This window comes from Rhinatrema bivittatum, chromosome 2 (genome assembly GCF_901001135.1).
Source record: "Rhinatrema bivittatum chromosome 2, aRhiBiv1.1, whole genome shotgun sequence".
NCBI lineage: Eukaryota > Metazoa > Chordata > Amphibia > Gymnophiona > Rhinatrematidae > Rhinatrema > Rhinatrema bivittatum.
Window position 1 is genome coordinate 628,084,526 of NC_042616.1, and position 26,038 is coordinate 628,110,563.

The following is a 26,038-nucleotide window of genomic DNA, read 5'->3' on the forward strand; positions in this document are numbered from 1 at the left end:
CAGAACCAGCAAACCAGGTGAGGAGCAGGCGCCTCCTGCAGGTCGTAAAAACCCCAGCCTGGAAAAAGATGGAAAAAATGTCTGAACGCAGGTGCTTCCTGCAGGTCATGGAATCCAGACAGATGGCGCCTCCAGCAGGTCTTATGAAGGAAGTACTGAAACAAAAAAAAACAAAACAAACAAATACAAGTCCAGGAACAAACTCAAGATGATGACTCTGAAACAAAACTCCAGGAACAAAGCTAGTCCATCACAGGAACATGGTCACTGGACATATGGCCTTGCATTCTGTTATGTTTAGGGAACGCTAGGAGAGCGATCCCATTTTGAGGGGATTGGTGCCCTTGGGCCTCGGCACGATTCCAGACAAGTCCAAGACAGCACCGAGAGTTGGTGAGGCATGTCCCGGTATGGGCAAAGACAAGTCTGACCCTCTGCTGGACCTGCATGCTTTGGGAAGACCAGCAACGCTATGGTGGTCTTATGAACAGTCCTCCAACCGTTCCAAGCCCTTTCGGACCTGCCGCTGGGTAACGGCAAGAAGCGACAGGCTGGATGGAAACTAGGGCAGCGAAGGCTGGACAATAGAGATTCAGACAAAGACTCAGGAACTTGGGTGCACAGACGAAGACTCAGGAACAAGGTACTTGGGTGCACAGACGAAGACTCAGGAACAAGGTTCATGGTATTCAGAAAACTAAAGCAGGGTTCAAGGTATTCAGAAGACTCAAGCAAAGTACTGGGTTGAGACTACGATGCAGCGCGCCCTACACAGTCCACCCGCGGGACTCGTCGCGGACCACGCTGGTCTCGAAGAGCCTCTAGACAAGATTATGGAAGCTGATACTGGAACATGACAAAGATACTGAAGAGGCCTACACCGAGGCACGCTTTACACATCCGCCAGGGGCTGGTTGCTGACCATGCTGAAACGGCACAAGTACTGGCAGAGTCTTTGGCATGGACGGAGCAGGCACAAAGAACTCTGTAGACCAGGAACAAGGACAGAAGCAGAAGTCTCCCGGAGGCCTGCGCTGCAGAAGTGAGGAAAGCAATGCACCATGCGGCGCCCTACACAGCCCACCTGTGGGACTGGTCGTGGACCACGACATGGCACACCAGGAAAGGTGGTGACGAGGAACCTGGGGATTCAGGACATCAGGACTGGACCACGGACATCAGGAGCAGACAAAGAACATCACGGACATCAGGAACAGGAAAAGAATATCTGGACTCCTGGAGCATCAGGAAGTGGGACCTCAGGACATGAAGACAAGGAACATCAGGAAACCATGGACACAAGAAACAGACAAGACATGGAGCTCCAACGAAGAACAAAGGCCTGACGGAGCGCTTGAAGACGAGACTTCCAGGAGCAAGTAACTCCAATACAAGGCAAGGCAGCAGTGAAGGTGAAGGCCTCTTATAGGGCTGAGACAGGAAACAGTCATCAAGTGGGGCCGGGGCATATCCGGCGCGGGCTCTTTAAATCTTGTGAAGAGGCCCGGAAGCAGGAAGTTGTGCAGGACCATGGCCAGCGGCCATGCTGCTGCTAACACCGAAGAGCAGGGCGGGGCGAGAAACAGGCCCAGCGTTGTCGGCAGCTCTCAAGCCGCAGAGGGCAGACTGAGGAGCGGCTCCGGCTGCAAGAAAGACCGGGGACTGTGACCTCCAGGCCTCAGAGCAGGCAGAGCGAAGGTAAGAGGCTGCTCAAGAGGGCAGAATCGTAACAATTTGCTACTCTTTAGTTTATCAATCTGATCTACTTCATCTTCCAGGTTCACAATGATTTGGTTCAGTTCATCTGAATCATCACCCTTGAAAACCATCTCTGGAACTGGTATCTCTCCAACATCCTCATTAATAAACACAGAAGCAAATAATTAAATTAGTCTTTCTGCAATGTCCCTATATTCCCTAAAAGCTCCTTTAACACCCCAGTCATCTAACGGTCCAACCGACTCCCTCACAGGTTACCTGCTTCAGATATATATTTTAAAAATCGTATTATGAGGTTTTGCATCTATGGCCAACTTCATTTCAAATTTTCTTTTAGCCTGCCTTATCAATGTTTTATACTTAACTTGACGAAGCTTATGCTTTTTCCTATTTTCTTCAGATGGATCCTTCTTCCAATTTTTGAAGGATTTATTTGGCTAAGATAGAATCTTTCACCTCATCTTTTAAGCATGCCGGTAATCGTTTTGCCTTCCTCCCATCTTTCTTAATGCATGAAATACATCTGGACTGCACTTCTAAGTTTGTATTTTTAAACAATGCTCACACCTGTTGTACATTTTTAACATTTGCAACTGCACATTTCAGTTTTTTATAACTATTTTTCTCATTTTATCAAAGTTTCCCTTTTGAAAATGTTGTGTTAGAGCTGTAGATTTATATATCGTCCCCCTTCCAGTCATTAAATTAAATTTGATCATGTTATGATCACTATTGTCAAGTAGCCCCACATCCGTTACCTCTCTCACCAAATCCTGCATTCTACTAGAATTCAATCTAAAATAATTCCCTTTCTCATTGGTTCCTGAACAATTTGTTCCATAATGCAGTTATTTATTCCATCCAGAAATTTTATATCTCTACCATGTCCTGATATTACATTTACCCAGTCAGTATTGGGGTAATTTAAATCTCCTATTACTACTACACTGCCAAATTGTTTAGCTTCCCTGTACTCTCTTAGCATTTCATCATCTGTTTGATCATTTTGGCCAGATGGACAATAGTATACTCCTATCACTGTACTCTCTTAGATCCTACTAAACATTTAATCTCTTCTATGATCTTTATCCTGTTGGACTTTATAGCCTCCAGACATAAAGTCTTGTCTTTTACAGGCTATCCTCTTTTACTGTCAGGGTAATGTGGACAAGTGCAAAGTGATGCATACAGGGAAGAGCAGCCCATATTATAGCTACATGATGCAAGGCTCCACATTGGGAGTCCCCACCCAGGTAAAGGTTCTAAATGTCATTACGCTGACAATAAAAGAGGATAGCCTGGAAAAGACAAGACTTAGGGCTTTTTAAGTTGTTGTTCCTATTCTCTGGAACTCTTTTCTAGGAGGTTGCCATGTACAACAGGATTATGTTTGTTTGCTTTTTAAGTCAAATTAAACTTGCTTGCTCCAGATAGCACTTTTGACAGCTAGCTGTTTGTTGTCATATGTTATTTCTGCTAGCAGTATTATGAGGATGGTAGTGTGTGTTTAAGGGGTAGTTAACTGTATAATATCAATATTGGGGTAATTTAAATCTCCTATTACTACTACACTGCCAAATTGTTTAGCTTCCCTGAGCTCTCTTAGCATGTGCAGTTGCAAATATCAATTACACAGTTAACATGAGGATTGTTATGCATGGTGATAGTTATTAAGGATTATGTATTTTATTAGTTAATAGCAATTCAAATTTTATACTTTATGGTTTGGTAATTTTATATTTTTTAGTTTGTTATTCATATGATTGGATGTTCTATGACCCTGGAAGTATTTTATAGAAATGATTCATTAGAGAAAAAAGTAAATGCATAAATGTTGACATTCAGTGGATAGCAAATGTTTAACTGGCTAATTTCTGAAGTTAGTCAATTAAACCTTTTGAAAATCTAACCATGTTGATAATATAAATTTGCCTTACACATACCACATCTAGTTGGTCAATATTGGCCAAAATGTCGCAAACAACATCACAAAGAATGCATGGACCAGTCAGTACCTATTCATCATCATCATCATCATCATTTATTTATTACATCCTCTTCCAACATATGAGATTTAAGTGAGTTACAGGACAATAAGGCCAAGGAGGACAAAATTAACAACTTACATAGAATATAAACTCAAAGCAACAGATATTACTAAAGGGAGAATATAAAGCAATCAACAGCTAGCTGGTAAAAAGCAAAACAAGCAACCAAATTTGGTAAGGAAAACTGGTGAAATATTTCATGTGCCGGAAGCCTCAAGAAATTACTAGGTTTCAGTTTTTCCTGAAAGCCTGGAGGTCAGGTGTTGGCCTAATGTCCAGTGGCAAAGAGTTCCAGAGAGAAAGAACAGAGCTAGCAAATGATTTCTTCTTAATGCTAGCCAGCTGCATTTCCTTGGCGGAGCATACCACCAGGCAGGTGTTGGGCAAAGTGCAAAGAAGGTGAGCTGATGAGTATAGAGAAGGTCCACAGCATACATAGGAAGGGGTCAGGCCCTTGGTTACCTTAAAATCCATGAGAAGAGCATTGAAAAAGATTCAAAAGTCAATGGGTAGTCAGTGAAGGGATTTTAGAAGAGGAGTGATCTGATCAAATTTGCTGTCATTTAGCAGGGATTGTGCAGCCACATTTGTATGAGTTAAAACCATCCAACCTATTTTCTGGTAAACCCATGTAAAGAGAATTACAATAGTCCATGTGGGAGATAACAAAGGGCTGAATGACTATTCCATAGGCAGGAACATCCAAGAAGGAGTGAAGTCAATGCTATCATAGAGGGAAAACAGATTTTGTGACAGATCAAATTTGGGCATTAGAAGTGAGATTAGAGCCCAAGATGATGTCCAGACTCCTGACTTCATTTTTGAAGGGCAGAGTGGATCCTTCTAGTGTTACTCTTGAAAGGAGTTGTGAATGGTATGATTTTTTAATCCACAGTCTTCTGTTTTTTTGGGGGTTCTGTTTTAGCTTGTTGCAGTGAAGCCAACTTGCAATCTTCTTGAGGCAGAGGTTTAGGTTAGCAAGATCTTGGTAAGGATTAAAGCTTAAAGGGCACAATAGTTGAATGTCATCTGCATAAGCATGGAATGGGATATGGTGTTTCCTAATTAGCTTACCAAGCAGTGATAAATAGATGTTGAATAAAATAGGAGCTAAAATGGTGCACAATAAGTTAGGGGATGAGAGTGTGAGGTGGCCAGTCCCATGGAAATGGTTTAAGTATGGTCTGGAGGATGGAGGTAAACCATCTAGTACAGAACTGGAAAGACCCAGATGCAACAATCAGGAGATAAATATTAGAGATGTGAATTGTGTGATCGATCGTCTTAACGATCGATTTCGGCTGGGGGGGGAGGGAATCTTATCGTTGCGGTTTTGTTTTTTAAAATATCGTGTAAATCGTAAATCGGGGGAGGGCGGGAAAACCGGCACACTAAAACATCCCTAAAACCCACCCCAACCCTTTAAAATAAATCCCCCACCCTCCCGAACCCCTCCAAAATGCCTTAAATTACCTGGGGTCCAGAGGGAGGGTCCCGGTGTGATCTTTTACTCTCGGACCTCCAGTGCGTTGTAGAAATGGCGCCGGCGCTACCTTTGCCCTGTCATATGACAGCAGGGCAAAGGTAGCGCCGGCGCCATTTTGTTTTTTTGTCCCCCGACGTCAGGAGCATAGGAGATCGCTCCCGGACCCCCGCTGGACCCCCAGGGACTTTTGGCCAGCTTGGGGGGGCCTCCTGACCCCCACAAGACTTGCCAAAAGTCCAGCGGGGGTCCGGGAACGACCTCCTAAACTCGAATCGTTTTGCCGTACAGCAAAAGGGCACTGACCATGCCGTACGGTTGGCGCCCTTTTGCTGTACGGCAAAACGATTCGAGTTTAGGAGGTCATTCCCGGACCCCCGCTGGACTTTTGGCAAGTCTTGTGGGGGTCAGGAGGCCCCCCCAAGCTGGCCAAAAGTCCCTGGGGGTCCAGCGGGGGTCCAGGAGCGATCTCCTGGACGCGTGACGTCGGGAGCTAGGAATCAAAATGGCGCCGGCGCTACCTTTGCCCTGTCACATGATAAGGGCAAAGGGCCACCGGCGCCATTTCTCTTCACAGCAGCCGTGGGCAGAGAGCAGGACATTGCGCCGGGACCCCAGGTCATTTAAAACATTTTGGGGGGGGGGTTCGGGAGGGTGGGGGTTTGTTTTAAAGGTTCGGGGTGGGTGTTAGGGTTTTTTTGGTGTGCCGGTTTTCCCACCCCCTATTTAACTATACAATACAAATGCCCCTGACGATAATTCGTGGGCATTTGTATTGTATCATGCACTCTAACGATTTTGGACGATTTTAAAATTATCTGACGATAATTTTAATCGTTCAAAAATGATTCACATCCCTAATAAATATCTCATGGACTACTGTATCAAAGGCTGCAGATAGATCCAGGAGTAAAAGAAGAGCTTGTTGCCCCCGATCTAGTTACAGGTAAAGATCTTCCACCAGGCAAAGTAGAGCTGTTTCAATATTGTAGGATGGTCTGAAACTATTCCTGTTGTGGACAGGGATCAATTACAGAAGGGAAGCTTAGCAAACAGCAAAACTTGTGAATCAGAAATGGTATTTGCAATTGATAAAGGCTGATTAATAATTGCATGTTTCATGAGCTTTTGAAATATAGTTTTCTTTAAAATATTAGACTTGAAAATGGCAGCGGTATTCTAAGTGGAAACTTAACCCAGACCACTGTCAAGAAGAAAATACTACAATATTATAAAAAATCTGTAAAAGGCTATATTACTATATTACTATGGACAATTGCTGATCTACCTTGCATAGTGCCACCATACAAATATAAATTAATATTAAAGAAAAGGGACTTTCATATGCCAACAAACTCATTCATTTGATTTTGAGCCTTATGTTTATAAATGTCCACATTTTTTTATACATTTTTAAATTGCTTATAAAATCCAAACTTTGTACAATGTACTTAACTTGGAAAACCAGCAATCTTTCCCTCTACTTAACATAGGTTCATGTTTCAATTGATCAAATCTGCTTCAAGATTAACAACAAGATGTTGATTGCAGATGCTTTTGATGGGATCTTCTGAAGAAAAAATTATACAGTGGAATTTTTAAAAATCACATAACTAAATTAGCCAACCAGAACAAAAAAGCTAAGCATATCAGCATGTAATAATGGAACCTCTCCATGTTAATTAAAGATACTTGTGCTAAATTCAACCATCATCAATGGTCATGAAACATATGGGGCAGATTTTAAAAGCCCTACGCTCGCCAGGCCTCTTTTCAAAAGGCCCGGTGGCACACATAAAGCCCTGGGACGTGCGTATGTCCCGGGGCTTGAAAAAAGGGGGGCGAGATGTGGGTGGTCCGGGGCGGGGGCATGGCCAGAGGTCTCCGAATGCCTGCTGGGCCAGGGGATCTCGCCCGGAGGCAGGCGCAACTTATAAAATAAAGGTTAAGGGGGGGTTTAGGTGGGGCTGGGGGGCGGGTTAGGTAGGGGAAGGGAGGGGAAGGTGGGGGGGGGGGGGGGGAAGGAAAGTTCCATCCGAGGCCGCTCCGATTTCGTAGCGGCCAATTTCGGAGCAGCCTTGGAGGGAATGGGGAAAGCCAGCAGTGCTCCCCAAGGGCTCTGCACATGCAAGATGCACTATTGTGCACCCCATTGCGCGGCGCACGCCAACCCCGGATATTATAACATGCGTGCGGCTGCGCGCGCATGTTATAAAATCGGGCATACATTTGTGTGTGCCGGGTTGCACGCACAAATGTGCGCCCATGCGTAGGTATTAAAATCCGGCCCTATGTGTCTTTACTAAAGAAACATATTTTATATTTAAAAAAATCCTTTCAACAATCACAATATGTTAAATCATTCAGTTTAAGCATTCATGCTCATAGGTTTGGCAATTCCCTAATATTAAGGTCAGTCTCTCTATTACTAGCTACTATACAGGGCCTTATGCACTCTAATATTGCCCATTTAAGTTCTGCAAAAGCATGTTGCTGTTTGATATAATGTTCCACCCTGGTAGTCTGAAGGTTCTTCATATGAAAACAACTGTGGTACTCTGTCAGCCTAGTTCTTATAGAGAGCTTGGTCTGACCTATAATTAATAAAGATGTGCATTTGTATGAAATGACATACTGTAGATAATATCAATTTCATTAATGTTTTTTGTTTTCAAAAATGAAACAATAGAAAAAAAATGAAATTTGGTGGGGTTTTTTTTTCTATTGTTTTAGTGTGCACTCAGCCTCAGCCTTGCATAGGCCTAGGCCATGTTAGGTCTTTGCGATATCGGCCTTTGCTGTACACAAGCCCCATGCTTTGGCCTGCACCTAGGCCTTGGCATCAAATCCCCCCCTCCCCCCCAGACCGGGTAAGTGGGAACTAGGGAGGATCCTGGCCCTGGCATTTTTTCAGGTGGGAGGGTCTGGGAGGGGCAGGCTTGGGAGTCCTCCGGAGACCCCATTTCTTTTTTTGTATTTGTTTTTGTTTAAATGTTTATTTTGTTTTCTTTAACAAAATAAACAAATTAAACATTTGACAAAATGAAATTTGTGGAAAATCAAACCCCCAAAAATAAAATAAAAAACAAAATGAACATTTTTCTTCTTCCCACCCCTATTCTTTTTTATATATATGTTGGACCAAGCACTCTGTAAGAGTTAGATTGACAGATGTATTCATATGAAAAAATTCCAAGCTCCCATGGTGGAACATTGCATAACATAAAAAGAGGGGATAACTTTTACCAAACTAAATAAAATATTAAAATACAATATTTATTATAAAGTATTATAATATGAAGGGAATCATATACAAATAGTATTTCCATACATTACATAACTCCTCAATCAAGAAATTCAATACAAGTTTAATTGTCTCAATTCTCTTTCAAACATTTTCATATGAATGCGATAATATTCAAGAAAACATCATTCACAAATAAGCCCATATTTAATAACCCAGTTAAAAGACATACCTCTAACACATACACATTCAACACAATCATATCAAACTATCACTAGCTAAGGAATCCTTAAGACAAAATACCAAAACCAACACAAATCCACTTTTAAACTGCATCTCATTCAAAATATCCAAGAAAAATTAATTCAAAAAATGTTTGTTTTAGTGTTAAGCATCCAAACATTGGGGGTCATTTTCTAAGGAGTTACCGCAGGAGATAAATTTGCGCTAACAGCCGTTAACGTGATTTGCAAATGCAAATTCTTAATTTAGTATTCAGGGGGTGGAGTTTATGTAAAGTTATCGTGTGCGGCAAAACAGCTGCAGTGGTAGTGTGGCCAATAGCTACAACCCTTTCATTCGTGATACAGGCCGGTAAAGGAGTATCACAGTTCACGATATTCCCAGACAGTGACTTGCTATAGTGTCTTTTCCCTAGACAGGTATTTGTATCCCTATGAGAGGCCCACCTAGTAACTCGAGGTGGGGATTAGGTATTAATGTAGGGGGTTGGGGGCCACTTTCACATTCAACGTGAGACGTACGAACAGAACAGTGGTCTCTTGTGAAGATTTGATGGCCTTCGGAGTGAGGAAACTCACTCCAGGATGAAATTTGGGCAATGTTCTCTCCACCTAGCTTGATGGACACTCTACCTGGGCAACAACAAGCTAGGTGGAGAGAACATTGTCCAAATCTCATCTTGGAGTGGCCATCAAATCTTCACAAGAGACCACTGTTCTGTTCGTACGTCTCACGTTGAATGTGAAAGTGGCCCCCAACCCCCTACATTAATACCTAATCCCCACCTCGAGTTACTAGGTGGGCCTCTCATAGGGATACAAATACCTGTCTAGGGAAGAGACACTATAGCAATTCTCTCTCTCTTTCTCTCTCTCTCTCTTTCTCTCTCTCTCTCTCTCACACACACACACGGCTGGACACTTTTGTGTACTGCGATGATTCATTGGTTGTTTTATCGCGGTGCATGATGTTTTCGCGATTTGCGACTCCAGTTTGCGTGCGGCGATGTTTCCCCACTGCACGAAAAATGCCTTATTTGCATAGGACACGCCCCCTCATGCATTACCACTGCGATATTGGAAAATGAGGCCCATTATTTGTTATAATAATACCTCTTCCATCATGAGCATGTCAACTTTAAATGCAAAATCCTTTCCATCTACGTTATAGAAAATTTTCCATTGTACTTCCAATCAATTCTAAAGATGAAGTCTTCTATTTTCCAAGTCCCAGAATCTTATCATTAACACAGCTTTAAATGAGAGACTTCACTCATCTGAGTGTCAATGGTCTCGGCAATATCCCTCCTCAATGGTTTCAACAATATCCCTACAAGAGCCTGAGTTTTGCCTCTCAAATCCCTGTTTCAGGGATATATCTCAACTGAAGAAAAGACAAATATCACAACATAAGCAAAAGTACTTCGCTCCCAATATCAACCACTTAGACTGTAACTAACGTTAAAAATGGCACCATCCCAGTCGCTCCCATAATGAAGTATGCCAAATGAAGAAACATTGTATGACACAGCAACATGTTTTGTAGACATTAACTGGGCATTATTAAAGCACATCAGACCGTCTATATGGGCTAGTTATAGAGAGACTGCCCTTAATATTAGAGAATAATAATGGATATATACGTTGCATATTATCTAGCCTATGGATATGAAGGCTGAAATTGAGTGGTTTAGCATATTGTGATTACTGAGAGAGAATCACACTATAGGATGTTGTTTATATAATGTGGGTTTATTTACTTAACATGACCATTGATGCCGGATGAATTTAGCACTGATCTCTTTAATAAACATGGAAAGATTCCTTTACTATGTGCTATACATAGCTTTTCTGTTTTGGTTGGCTGATGTAGGTAGAATCATGTGATTTTTTAAAATTCCACTATGTAATTTTGTCTGCAGAGACTACATCAAGAGCAGCCATGATGATCATCATCTCGTTGTTACTCCTGAAGTAGATTTTATCAATCGAAACATGGATCTTTGTTGAGTAGAGAGAGAGGTCACTGGTCTTCTAAGTTAAGTACTTTGCACCAAGTTTGTATTTAATAAGCAATTTAAAAAATATATAAAAAGAAACCGGACATTTATGATTATGGGACAAATGATTAGAAGTTATAAACATAAGGTTTGAATTCAAATGAATGAGTCTGTTGGCATATGAAAGTCTCTTGTAGTTATTTTAAATTTATATTTCTATGATAGCACTATACATGGTGGATTTGCAATTAGAACACAATACCATGAGGCATTTAAGAAGATAAAGAAAACAAAATACTTTACAACAGAATATTTGTTTATAAATATTATTTTTTATAAAATTTTGAAATGAACAGAAACTGATATGTTGTCATTTTCCCCCCAGGAAAGAACAGTGACAATTAGAAGACAAACTGTAGGAGGATTTGGACTTAGCATTAAGGTACAGTTACATTCCGTAATTTTCTTTGTGGATTGGGTGCAAAGGATCATAATTGCAAATGAGTATTCCATACACATAAAAAGCCTGATTTACTTAGTGGGAGTGTGTGGAGTGGGGGAGGGGGAAGGATATTAATTTGTTTTCATTTCATTATCTGGGGTTTTCATTTTGTTTTAGTGCATGTTATTTTACAATAGGGTAAGATGTGTGGTGGGGAGGGGTTCTGAGCTTGTGGGTGGGGGGAAATACAAGAGATTAGTTGGGGGAAGAGTGGCCTTACCAGAAGAAGCCAAATGAATGGAAACAAATACAAAATAACAAAATATTAATTTCAAATGTAAACACATCCCTATTATGAAGCTTCCAAATCCTGCCCTCCCCCCCCCCCCAGCACACACAAACATGTAGAATGAGGAAAAAGTCTTACTGAGACAGATCCAAAATGAGGGGGAAAAACCCTTTTGCAAATTGGTATTCATTCCCAAACCTTGAGGACCACAAACAGGTATGGTTTTCAGAATATCTCTCATAAATATGCATGAGATAGATTTGCGTACAATGAAGGCACTGTGCATGCCAGTCTATCTTATGCAGATTCAATAGGGATATCCTGAATACAACTGCTTCAACAAATCAAACCTATTGGCTTTTTATCTTTTTGCTAATTCTTTGTATACAATGCACAATGAAGTGAAGAGGAGTAAATGTCACAATTTAAAATATAGGATAGTTAATATCATGTTATCATAACTATAAGCACTATTTATGGATGAGAATCAAGCTTTATTTTTCTCAAGCATATTGTTAATTTTCTGTATGTTTTTAAATCTTTGCTTCACTATTGTCTATCTTCAGAAATTCTTTTGAAATTGACTACCAGCAGTTTCATATCTTGTCCAATTATTTGAAAAACAGGTTTTTGTGTGTGATATATTTTTTAGTCATGTAATCATTTTCATTATAATTATTGCTGAAAAAACATTCTTGAATACTACTCTCAGACATTATGCTTGAGAAATTCTATTGCTTAAGTCTGGTAGAAACAAGCTTAAATGAGACCATCTGGAAACCATGAGCCAGATTTACTAAGGCATGGTTTCCCAACCTTGTCCTGGGGACTCCACAGCCAATCGGGTTTTCAGGATAAATATGCATGAGATAAATCTGAATGCATTGGAAACCCAACATATGCAAATGTATACCATATTATTTGCATTCATTGTGCATATTCTGAAAACCTGACTAGCTAGGGGTCCGCAGGGTGCTTTTGGGAAGCCCTGCACTAAGGCTTTTCTTCCATTCCATGTATATGGGGGGAAAAAGCTAAGGGGTAGATTTTAAAAGAAGCGCATGCACGCGTCCATGTGCCTGCACTTCCCGGCGCGCAAACATGGATGTGGAGATTTTATAACATGTGCGCGCCAGCACGCATGTTATAAAATATATTGGCTGCATGCATGGCACGTGCAAAGGGGGAAGAGTAATGCAATTTCCATGCGGCGATGCATCCCGGCTTTCCCCAGTTCCCTCCCAGTCCACTGCAATTAAGGAGCGGACTGGGAGGGAACTTTCCTACCCGCTATCCTAACCTCCCTTTCCCTTCCCCTCTTCTCCCCAACCCCTAAATCCTACCTCTTTGGTGCTGTCTAGGTCCACCCCCAACAACCCGCCTCTCCCCACCCCCAGGTCTGCCCCTTCAAAGAGTCCTGGCAGTTCTGAGCATAACAAGGGTTACGCGTGAGGCCGGGGCCCTTTGAAAATGCGCGCGGTGAGCACAAGGCCCGGTCGCGCACGTAACCCCCATTTTTTACACTCGCAGCTTTTTGAAAATTTACTCTTTACTGCATCAGACCCAAAGTGAACCATTTCCTGGATAGATACTTTATACTAGACCTAACTTCTTAGCATTTCTTTTCCACTGCATTTTGGTGACTATGGTGCAGCGGATGTTAAGGGATCAATTTTCAAAATATTTAGACTCCTAATATATAGGATTAGGCTCCTAAATTGGCCCTTTTGAAAGTTTTCTATGAAAGAGTTCATAAATTTAGGCTCATAGTTTCATTAAGATCATAAATTTAAAACCCTAAAAAGGGAATGGCTACAGGGGTGGAGTTAGGACAAGGAAACAGAGGCCAAGATTCATCATTTTGCAGGCCTAACACCTGCGTTAAGTATTACCACATTGCAATATTATCACAACATGTGTTAAATTTATCACATCCACACCCTGTGTTACTGCCCACATAGGTTTTATCATATTTGAGGCTGCTCATGGAGAGAGAGAGAGAGAGAGAGAGAGAGAAAGAAAGAGAGAGGCTCTCGGGGGGTCATGCGGCAGGATGAGAGGGGATGTTGGGGGTCAAATCCCTGTATAACAACAACTAGCTAGAGGGAATACCATGTTACAGCTCCTTCTCTATGAGGTAGCTACGTGGGTGGACTCTGGTTATAAATAGGGACTAAAGCTAGATTCAGGAGGAGTCGGGGAGAAAGTTTGAGGAGAGAGGAGTTCTAGGGAAGTGGGTTCTATTTTTTTCTTTTAGTGGGGCTTACAACTTCACTGTCAGATACTTTTGGAAAACACCTGCCTGTGCACTCCCTACCAGGCTAGGTACCAAATAGAGAAAAAGATCAGCATAGTTATAAGGATTGGGACTGTGTGAAGGACTGTTTTGCCTGGATTACAGTCTGGAGCTCTGAGGAAAATTACCCCCCTGGATCCAGAGGCCAGGCCACCAAACCCTGCTAGTACTTTTTCAAAGCCAGCGAAGGGCTGTAAGGACAATGGGTTCAGAAGATATGGGAACAGTGAATGAGATACCCTATTTAAGGTGAGAGGAGGTTGTTGTTTATACCCCTTCTCTCAATTGAAGTGATGAATGTCTTTCCTTCTGGGAGGCTCAGAAGAAGAGGAGCATCAATAAGGGACTGAAGAGCATCAGTGTAGACCTCCATCAGGATTTTAAACTGGGACACAGGTGCCTGTTGGGTCACTATGTGAAGTCGGCCGGATCCAGATAGGACTGTGGAAATTCAAGGGGAATCTGTTGCAGTCTGGAACCTTGAAGGAGTAGGGGACCACTAATCTCTCATGTAAAGGGAGTTAGGATTTCCCCAGGAGCTGGGAGTTCAGTACAATGAGAAATGACACTCATTGTACAAACATTGACATCACCTGGATGTTGTTTACCTTTTCACTAAATCAGTAAAGTTAACTTTGAACACCCAATCCTCAATCCTGTATCCTGCATTTCTTATCCTGATCAGCCTAGGAGATTTACACTATCCACCTGCACACCTGAAAGGAAGTCACCTCACTACCTGGGCCACAAGCATCTGCTTCCCCCCATAGAAAGAATTCACCCCTGGGGTAATACAAAAGGAGGGGACAGTGGCAAAGTAATACTTTTATGTGCCCTTAGAGGAGATGTCCCTCATAAGAAAAGGGTTACATCTGCAAGGCACCATATATGCGCATATATGGTCTTGCAGAGACCTACTACAGTGCTTTATAACCTGCACTTATGAGGAATGTGCAGATTATAAAATACATGTATGTTTTCCCTCAAACATACGCACCTACATATTGATATGTGCAAATACCTGCAATGGAATGAAAGGGCATATTTCAATGCATTGAAAGCATGTATTTTTCCTACCTATTTTAAAAACATACGTGCATATATTTTACTTGTGAAAAATCATGACTTGCTCTCATAAAACCCTGTTTACATGCAAACATTGGTGTATTTTCAAATATGTGCATAAATTGTAATCACCAGTTTTCCAAAACCTTTATCAGTTCACCCAGTCCTTTCCCAGATCATTGAGATCATACAGTCCTCAGAACACAATCTCTAGCTTATGTTCCAAAAATGTCATTTAACCTTTCTCCCAGTATCACATACCAAATAAACTCAGTTCTTGATTACCAAAACATTTATTAGAATGCTGAACAATACAACACTCACTGTGAATGAGAAGGCACCAAGAGTAATAACACAGATTGAAGAGGCTATTACAGTTGTGATGAGTTCTCTTTAGAAGTCCAGTTTAATCTGAGAGGTAAACTGCAGCTGACAGAAGCTGTGAATGAATGAATGAGTGGTGAAAAATGATGCTTTTCTTAGGAGCTTGTGGCTAAGGATTCAGAATGAGCTGTTAGCTTGTCAGGGGCCTTTTCCACAACTGAAAATTCCTCCAGACAATAAATTGTCCCAGGCTGCTTTGGGTCAAGGGACTAACAGAAAGGGAAGAAAAATACGGAGAGAGAAAGGACAGAACATGAACAGATCCAATTAGGAAGTTCAAAACATTCAAACAGCAGTTAACAATAACCAGCTTAGATTTTCTACGGAAAATCAAAGCTGAACAATATCAAAAGAGGACACAGGGTAGAAGTGTAATAAAGACACATATAAATACACTGTAGAGACAGAACAGAGACCTTCCTTGTTCTTCACTCTGTTCCACCACTTCACCCAGACCTCTCATCCAACAAATAGTAAACGATAGATTAGACTGATATCAGGTGCACAAGATAATCAGCAGATGTAAAATTATAGAAATAAATTGACAAATATAAGTTCCTTATAAAATAGCAAATTGCATGCATACCTTTTGACTCTGCCCCAGAATGCCTCAAAGCACCCTTTTTTCACATACATGTTCACGTGCGACACGTGTACTTTCGATGTTTGTAAAGTACCATGTATGAGAATCCAAGCTTCTTACATGTGTTAATGCTAATTTTACATGCAGAAATGTTTTGAAAATTCACTGCATGTTTTTGCATGCCTGACAATGTTTAAGTAAAATGTTTTTTTTTAATGTATTGTATTACCAAAAACATAATCATGATAAACCTTATTATTTATTTATTTATTATTTGGATTTATTACAGAATTCACTCAAAACAGGTCACAGCACATTAGAAAATAGTGTAGAAACAAGTCATTTGTAGTTTCACAATCATTTATTTATTTAATTTAAATAATGTGTAGCCCACACAGATCCAAGGTTCTTGGCGGAGTACAAGAAGAACATATGTAGTAAAAACAAATAGAAATAGATCAAAATGTACAACCAACATAAAAACACCATTTCACATTCTTGGCAAATCCAGGATAATATCACACCCACTACTGATAAACATACTTTAAAGCAGATCAATACTACATGACTGCATTACAATAGAAGACACAGCAAATCCCAGGATAAGTATACACCAATGACTGTTATGCCCTCATAACAAAATAGATTCTCATAAACATTAAACCTGTCTTTTCAGATATGACATAATGGAAGGTAAAATGAAGCTATCAAGTCAATCGTAGGCTGTTAGACTCAATTTAAACTACAGTTGACTTGATAGCTCAAACAAGTAGGTATTTAAGGCTTAGAACAGATCACAGTGTATAATTGCTCTGACCTGTATTCCAATAAAGGGGGCCATGACTGAAAAGCTCTATTGCCTGTCACCATCACACATACAATTCAAGGAGAAATTACCTCCAGAAAGCCACACTGTGGACATCTAAGAAGATGCATAGGTTGGTAGATTTGCAACATCATGCTGACCCATAGTGACATAAATCAGTAACTTTGGGACAAGAGATGCTATTTTATATTTAAACTCCCATTGGATCAGTGGCCAGTGGAGGGAAAAGAGAACTGGTGTGATGTGATCTCTTCTATCCTAGTGCCTGTCAGGATTTGTGCTGTGGAATTCTGTACTATGTGAAGCATTCAAAGGGATGACGCAGGAAGGCCAACAAAAACAGAGCTACAATAGTCTAATCTGGTGATGATTAATGCCTGAAGCACTGTATGAAAGACACATGGGTTCATACTTTTAATCTATGAAGCATTCACAGTCTGAAGAAGGGAGCCTTGACCTCAGTTTTAATATGGGGAAGTATAGTTAAATGGGAATCTAGGATGACTCCCAGATTTTGTATCTGTGTAACGAATGATATAGAGAAGCCATCAAATGTAAAACTGGAAGGAGAGAGAGAGAGAGAGAGAGAGAGAGAGAGAGTCTGAGACTGGACATAGTGTCATGGCCCATAGGTAGGTATTTGTATCCCTATGGTAGGCCCACCTAGTAACTCGAGGTGGGGATTAGGTAAGAGTGTAAGGGCTTAGGAGCCACTTTGACATTGTACATGACACCTACGAACAGAACAGTGGTCTCATGAAGATTTGATGACCTTTGGAGTGAGGAATACTCCAAGATGAGATTTGGGCAAGGTTCTCTCAACCTAGCTTGATGGACTCTCTACCTGAGTAACATCAAGCTAGGTTGAGAGAACCTTGCCCAAATCTCATCTTGGAGTGTGTTTCCTCACTCCGAAGGCCATCAAATCTTCACAAGAGACCACTGTTCTGTTCGTAGGTGTCACGTAGAATGTCAAAGTGGCCCCTAACCCCCTAAACTCATACCTAAATCCCACCTCGAGTTACTAGGTGGGCCTACCATAGGGATACAAATACCTACCTATGGGCCATGACATTATGGCCAGTCTCTCTCTCTCTCTCTCTCTCTCTCATAATTAGCATAAAACACACCCCTTTTGCTATCACATGCGGTACTTACTGCATTTTGATAAATCCAGGCCTAAGTTTGTACCTGAGGCAATGGAGGGTAAAGTGACTTGCTTGTGCAGATATGTGAAGAAGGGCCATGACATAACTAGTGCCACTATCAAACCCATGTTGGATCATATCTAGGCTGGAGAGAAGCAAGGTTTCCATACTACAATGCTTAGGAAAGCTGAATTGATGATGATCCAGTATCATATGATCATCTAAAAAGTCTCAAGAACTTGGTCTAATCTCAAGAACTTGGTGTTTCACAGCACTAGAGGTAATGGGCCTAAGATTCTATTTTTGATAAGCTGTTCTGGTATCGACCCAGCTGTACCCTTAGGTGCTCTCAGACGCCCAATTGGTGGCATCCGGGGCTCAAAAGTTTCAGCTGGTTTGTTATACGAGGTGGTCATTTGTGTTAGTTGCACCATAATTGTGGAATGATTTGCCTACCCATGTGAGAACAGATCTTAATTATATGAAGTTTCATAAACTGTTCAATAGGCTCTGTTCTCTGGGAGGTAGGCATTATGAACTTATAAATTGAAGTGCTAGGTTGCTCTCTGTACTGGTACATTATTACCAGAAAATGTATTTGAGGGCTGAATTAGTAAGTTTGACTAGTCATTTGTAGTATCATGGTTAGGGCATTGGATAGCAGCAGGGCATTGGCTTATTTGTTGCGCTTGGGGGTGGACCCTTGTCCTGGGGCAGGCATGGAATGGCTCCTGAAAGGGAACAGGAGGTAACTACCCCCAGGGGTGGAGCACTGGAGGATACAGAGGCTAGGAAGAGCTTCACCACTGGAAGGCTGAGGTCCCCCCAGTAGGACCCCTTAGGGACCCGGGCCACTTAGACTTAGGTGGGCCTCACAGAGTCTCCTGGGAGAATGGAAGTCTGGCGTGCCTACAGACAAAGAAGGAGCATGGTTGGGTTCGAGCTGGAGCAGGGAGAACCAGAACAGAGTTGATGATGACAAGGTGAGGACCAGAGCCAGATTCTGGAGACAAGGTCAGGTAGGCAAAAGGTCAATGTCCATAAGTCAGTCCGAGGAGTGGTCAACGAAGCAAGGGTCAGATACCGGAGGTCAGATGAAGTCAGAGGCAAGCAGAGGCCTTCAGGCAGATGGCAGTCAGGTGAGCAGTTTTGGAGCAGGCTGAGGTCTTGAGGCAGGCGGCAGACAGACGGGCAGGTCAGGAATTAACTGAGGTTGTAGACAGGCAGCAGGCAGGCAGGCAGATCAGGAACAAGCTGAGGTCAGTACCAGAAAGTCAGTCCGAGGGTACTACCTGGGTAGACAGATAGACGAACACAGGAACAGGCAGGACTCAGAAACGAGGATGCAGGAACAAGTCAGGAACGGAACTGGAACAGAAGGATCCTGGAACGAGACTAGGAACAAGCAGGAACAAGCACAGAGACAATCTAGCATACAAGCCGACCCGATTGCCAAGGCAAGGAAGTGGAGACAGGAACTTCCTTATATTGTTAGATTAATCAGAGCGTGCCATGGAACCAAGACCCATCCTCGGCCCTACAAGTGTCTGGGCGGACCGCGCGCGTTCGCGTAGGCTTTGCTAGCATGGTAGGAGACGCCGAACCTCGGCATGAGGCCTGGCGTAGTGGAAGTCCCGGCGACCGCCACCGGGGGACGCCGGGACCTAGCTGGACTAGCAACTACCGCGAGGGAGGTCGTCCCGGGACCCACTGAGGAACTATGCAGGTGAGCGGTCCCGTGTGTGGGACGGCTGCAGGAGGGGCACGTAACATTGGTTTTGTCTGTTTGTGATTGTTTTACATTTTTAATTTTGTTTTATTGAAAATCACTTTTCTAGTTTACACTGGTTATTCTGCATATAAAATTATTAAATAAATAAAAACATTTTAACCAGAAATGGAAGTGACGAAATGGGTGCTAGTTAATTAGCAATATTGGATTGAGGGAGGGTTTTTTTTTTTTTTAACCCAGATCTTATTGATGCCTACTTTAGGCTTGGTGGTATAATTCCAGATTCAAGTGAGAGATTAACAATTTTAGCAATGAAACTACAAATATCAGAATGTGGTTAGCTAGCTTTAGCCTTAATGAGCTATGTTAAAAGAATATAGCCAGTTAAGTGCCAAGCTGCAGGTTTAAAAAAAAAAATAGCTGTGGGCATTGTAGTCCAATTGCAGTCTCCACCTGAGCTAGAAATACATAGCCCTGCTTGGCCATGCCTGCATCCCCCTCATCCATACTCTCAAAGTCTTTGCAAAACAGCATATTTTAAAGGCATGTCCCTGCCAACTTCCAGGTCCTAACAAAAGAGCACCAACATTTATCTTCTTGGACCCTCCTCCCTCCACCTCCACCCTAACCCCTCCCTCCTTCTGGTAACTTTACATTGTTTCCCTTCCGCCTGGATCACAGTAGCAGCCTACTTCAATTCGTGACTGGCACGTCCAGTGTTACCTGAAAAGCCACGCTGGAAGTGTAAGCTAGAACACAGCTAGAGCTTCCAGCGTGACTTTCCTAGCCATGCTGGAAGCACCAGGCCGGGATCACTTCAGCCCAGCTGCTACCATGATCTGGGCTGAAGTGAAACAAGGTACAGGTAGAGGGAAATGGAGAAAGTTAGGGTTGGGATGGGGGAAGGAAGGGGGAGGATTGGGCAGAGAGTGGGGCCCAGGATGTCATATGTTGGAACTATTTTGGTAGAACTGGGGAGAGGGTAGGAAGAAGGTGGGAGGCCAGCACTAGACCTTTAACATGTATTGTTTTACAAAGACTTTGAGAGGTTTTGGGGAGGGTGCTGCAGGCGCAACCCAGCAGAGCTGTGCATTTGTAGTTCAGATGGGGGCTGTGATTGGGCCACAAGACCCACAACGTTTTGTTTTTAATTTACAGCTCGGCACATAATTGCCTATATTGAATTTAATTATGTATGTATCCTCTATTACCCACTGAGATTTGTGGATCAGTGGGTTACAAATTGTTTAAATAACAAACTAATTAAAGTTACCAGGTCACAAGGGGCTGGATAATTTTAGACCTGCTCTCAGGCACATCTAGAGATAGCCAAACAACTTATTCAGCTAACTCCAAATATTAACGTTACCCGGATAAGTTATTCTGCTAGCTCAACCCCTCCCCATGCCCTAACATGCTCCTTTCTTATTCAGATAACCCTTAGCTGGATAATGACTAATCTGGCTATCTTTTAGCCAGATTAGTATGGCGGATACTCAAAACTTATCATTTAGCTGGATAACTTGTGACTTATCTGGCTAAGTGGCTTTAAATATGTATATCCTCACGGATCATGCCATGTCCATAGCAGATTGGTCTCTGTGCCCTCAAACTTCCTTCTTAAGGCTCCAAGAACCAATCACATTCCTGAGGGGTAGGACTTCTAGAATATGCCATGTGCCGTGTAAAAGCTGCTTGAGTTTCCATTTAAAAAAACATCAGCTTCTGAACAGACCCAGGTTTGAGGCTAGCCAGGGCACATTTTGCCCTAAGAAATCCAAGGAAACAGATTCAGCAACTGATGATGGATGTTCTTTAAACCCTGGAATATAAAAATGCTTTTCTTGAACAACATGTTAGTCTATAAGAGGAAGCTGTTAAAGGCATGGGAGGGCACCTTGGAAATACTGAGAAATAAAAAACCACACAACTGGATCGTATCATAAATGAGAGTTTCTCACTGCTGAGAACAATATTTTCCTCAAGTGTGGAAGGGTTCCAGGCTGGACCCACTATACCCTTATAGGCTTTCAAAGAATGCATTGGAAGCCCATAACAAGTCAACAATTTAAAATTTAAAGACTTCAAGAAATAAGTGAAAACCATGATCTCCACGTTCAGGATGTCCCGGCCCAAAATGCTATAGTGGCAATGAAGGGGCCATGGAGATGATTTACTTAATAACACACATGTATTTGGGTTCAGCAGGCTATTCTAAAATGAATGCTATCAATCTAAACAGCCTAATTAGTAGCGTAATAGTAAGGCAATTGATTGCTTCCCCTTGCTATAACAAATTAATTTGTAATTATAGAGGTCCTTTGGCCTACCTCATTTTAGTTAAATGCAATTTAAGTAGATGAAGTAGACAGTTATAATGTATGTCAATGTGCATAAGAAACAATGCAATTTCCAAATAAATAATGTGAAATATATATGCTCTATTAATGGACCATCATACTAAGCACTAGGGATGTGAATCGTGTCCTCGATCGTCTTAACGATCGATTTCGGCTGGGAGGGGGAGGGAATCGTATTGTTGCCGTTTGGGGGGGTAAAATATCGTGAAAAATCGTGAAAAATCGTTAAAAAATCGTTAAAAATCGAAAAATCGAAAAACCGGCACATTAAAACCCCCTAAAACCCACCCCCAACCCTTTAAATTAAATCCCCCACCCCCAAATAACTTAAATAACCTGCGGGTCCAGCGGCGGTCCGGAACGGCAGCGGTCCGGAACGGGCTCCTGCTCCTGCATCTTGTCGTCTTCGGCCGGCGCCATTTTCCAAAATGGCGCCGAAAAATGGCGGCGGCCATAGACGAAAAAGATTGGACGGCAGGAGGTCCTTCCGGACCCCCGCTGGACTTTTGGCAAGTCTCGTGGGGGTCAGGAGGCCCCCCACAAGCTGGCCAAAAGTTCCTGGAGGTCCAGCGGGGGTCAGGGAGCGATTTCCCGCCGCGAATCGTTTTCGTACGGAAAATGGCGCCGGCAGGAGATCGACTGCAGGAGGTCGTTCAGCGAGGCGCCGGAACCCTCGCTGAACGACCTCCTGCAGTCGATCTCCTGCCGGCGCCATTTTCCGTACGGAAAATGGCGCCGGCCATACGCGTATGGCCGGCGCCATTTTCCGTACGAAAACGATTCGCGGCGGGAAATCGCTCCCTGACCCCCGCTGGACCTCCAGGAACTTTTGGCCAGCTTGTGGGGGGCCTCCTGACCCCCACGAGACTTGCCAAAAGTCCAGCGGGGGTCCGGAAGGACCTCCTGCCGTCCAATCTTTTTCGTCTATGGCCGCCGCCATTTTTCGGCGCCATTTTGGAAAATGGCGCCGGCCGAAGACGACAAGATGCAGGAGCAGGAGCCCGTTCCGGACCGCTGCCGTTCCGGACCGCCGCTGGACCCGCAGGTTATTTAAGTTATTTGGGGGGGGTTCGGGAGGGTGGGGGATTTAATTTAAAGGGTCGGGGGTGGGTTTTAGGGGGTTTTAGTGTGCCGGCTCACGATTCTAACGATTTATAACGATAAATCGTTAGAATCTGTATTGTATTGTGTTCCATAACGGTTTAAGACGATATTAAAATTATCGGACGATAATTTTAATCGTCCTAAAACGATTCACATCCCTACTAAGCACTACCGGTACATGACCTTCATTGCTTTTTATATAATCATTGGTCCTAAAACAAGTCTCTTATATTTTAATTGTTAATGTTATTTTGATGCAAATAAAATATCAACCAACTTATCTTTTTTTGTGATTAATTATTCAAATGATCCCAAGCAGTATCAACACGTGCTGTGTTTCAAAATATTTATTTCTGCATCAGGGGAATTGTTTTCACTGCAAGAGAGACAAAGATCCATAAAATAGAATGCCAACTTTTAGATCATTGTGTAAAACACTGCACATGCTGTTATTAGTGGCAGGGCTCTAAAATGTCCACGTCCCTCAGTTCAAATCCACCCCAGAAATTGAAAAAATTGTTTTTTATACACTCGAGAAAATCAAAGGACTAATCCCAATTAAGTTTAAACCATGATTTCATCAGTATCTGGCATGATTTTACAAGTAGAATTCAGCAAACTAAAAGACAGGAAACAGGTGACATTACAGGTATCTATGAGAGACAAGATATTTATATCAAAGAATACCATTCAATCTCGCATTTAAGCCAAAAGGAGTGATAGAGTTCACCGTGTATATCCAGAATTGTTCATGGAAATTTAGCTTAGCATGAAGATCATGCACTTGCTCCTTGATGTGATCGCAGGTTTAATCATTTTGTTTTATCCAATTGAGGATTATTGTGTATTGACCACGGTTTTTCAAAGTTAGCCGGCTGTGTCTGGTGAAGTTTATTGGCTGTTTGTGAGGTGATTTCAGCTTCTGAAGAAATATATTTAAAATGATTAACTTGTTACCAATAGCAGTTCTATGCTGAATGCTTCAGTGATGTGAGATTAGCTGGCTTTCTATCTTTCTTTTTAAAATATAATCACTAATCATGATTGCCAATTGTATTAGTCTGGTGGTGTAGGCTGTGTCAGCATTTATATATACCATAATTTTTGGAACCCACAAAATTATACAGTTGTGACTGATAATTCTATTGTTGTATCAAATGAGGTGAAACCCCATGCGGTCTTTCTGAAGTTCATTTAAAGAATCTTTCCTCATTGGAACAGAAAATCTAAATTCCCTGAGGATTGTTTCTGAATCATGAGTTTGAAATAATAGCATTTGGGTCTTTTATAACTTTTATTAATGGGTTTGAGAAATCCCCTTGAAGAAGCTATAGTACAGCGAAATGGGGGTTGGGGTTTTTTGGTGTTTACATATAATTGTATTTTTTGTTGTAGTTATAGGATGTTTGTATGGAAGTGTGAGTAAAGTATGGAATGTGTATGATTGCTGGATGTGGTGTGAGGTGTGTGAAAGAGGTTTTTAAAAGAATGTGTGGTTTTGTTGACTCGTGGGTATTTCTTGTATCTAAAAAAGGTTTGTAAAAAAGCAGTGTAAAAATTGTTATTCACAAATAAAGTTATAAAGTACATGGCCTCCCTTTTTCTATATATTTTGATGCATGTCTCTCAATGCCATGGCTTGGCTGAGGGCCACATTCAAGGAGCTACAACTGTCTTGACTTGTGCCGCATACCATTACTGGATTCTAAAACAAAACACTGCCGCTATCTCGCTTTCCCATTTTCTCCTCCAGCCAAAATGTTAAGTGTAGCTTTTAAAATGTTTTCTCTACCTTCCTCTACATCTATTTTGTTTCTTACTCAACTCAGCCTAACTTTATGAAATTATTATGCCACTGCTTTTGCCTCTTTTTTTTTTCATCACTTTTTGTTTATAACTGTCACCCACTCTGCATCCAACATTGGGCCTCATTTTCCATCCGGATCGCACGCGATAAGGGACGTTTCGCATGCGAAAAGTCCCTTATCACGTGTGATACCAAAATGGGGGAGGAGTCGGCCCCGGAAGAGGAGGAGTCGGGGCGTCACCGGGACTGACTCCGCAAAGACGCCACGGACGACGAAAAGGTAAGGCCCTTTTCGCGTCCGAGTTCGCACCCAATAGCTACATCTTCTATGGTGGCGCTATTGGGTGCGAAACCGGCAGCGATCGCACCACGACGGTGCGATTGCTGCCGGCTAGCGCAGGCCCGCCCCCCGTTTCGGCCCCCTGCCCTTCATTCCCTAAAGTATCACAGGCCTGCGATACTTTAGAAAATGAGGCCCATTGTCTGATTTTGATTGGCAAACCCTTATTTCTAACAAATCATTTTCTATAAATATCTTAAGACTACTTAACCTGTGCCTAAATTCTATTACCATATACATATTCAATGAATTTGCATTGTTTCACCTTTATTTGCCTATGCAAAATAAAACACAACTGCAGAGAACATTATTAGGTCACTACTTGCAAGCTTTTTCAGAGAACTTTTATTACCAGTTCTAACACTGTAAATTGAGCCATTGTTTTAGTACTGGTGGTGCTAAACAAGTACAAATGAGCCCCATTATCAGATTGTCACTTTCTAATGAACAGCACTGAACTGCAAGTAAAACCATGTTAGAGTCACGCTTGGAAACCAGAAACTGGACTTACAGGAGAATTACAATTGGGCTCTTCAAACAGATTTTGGGTTAGACCCTTTAAGACAGAAGTTACAGCTGGTTAATCCGAAGATGGCTATGTTACATTTATCATTTATATAAGATTGTCTGTTTTTTTTAAATTACTATTGTATTTTATGCTTGGATTTTACTATAACTTATTTTGTGCAGACTGCTGGAAATCAATCAATCAATTAATTAATATGAAATTTCTTTAGATAAGTCAATTAGAATGGACTTAATACCTTGTCACCTGAACTTCCTTTATTAACAACCCTTTCTTTCAACCAATTGGAAACCGGCTTGCATTTTGCAAAGTCACTGTCATTGGCTTATTTTCACCACCCTTGCAGTCATCTACAATGCAATAAACCCATAGCCATCACATGTTTTCCCCCAGAACTTGA

At 42.0% G+C, this 26,038-nt stretch overlaps 1 protein-coding gene across 1 annotated transcript in view; it reads left to right on the forward strand.

Annotated features, from left to right (window-relative positions):
* The window catches only part of SNTG1 (syntrophin gamma 1), a 2,212,578-nt gene that overhangs the window by 1,113,211 nt on the left and 1,073,329 nt on the right, over positions 1 to 26,038 (forward strand). The window contains exon 7 of the mRNA XM_029591258.1: positions 11,122 to 11,178. Coding sequence (XP_029447118.1) covers positions 11,122 to 11,178 — 57 coding nt within the window. The remainder of the gene's footprint in view (positions 1 to 11,121; positions 11,179 to 26,038) is intronic.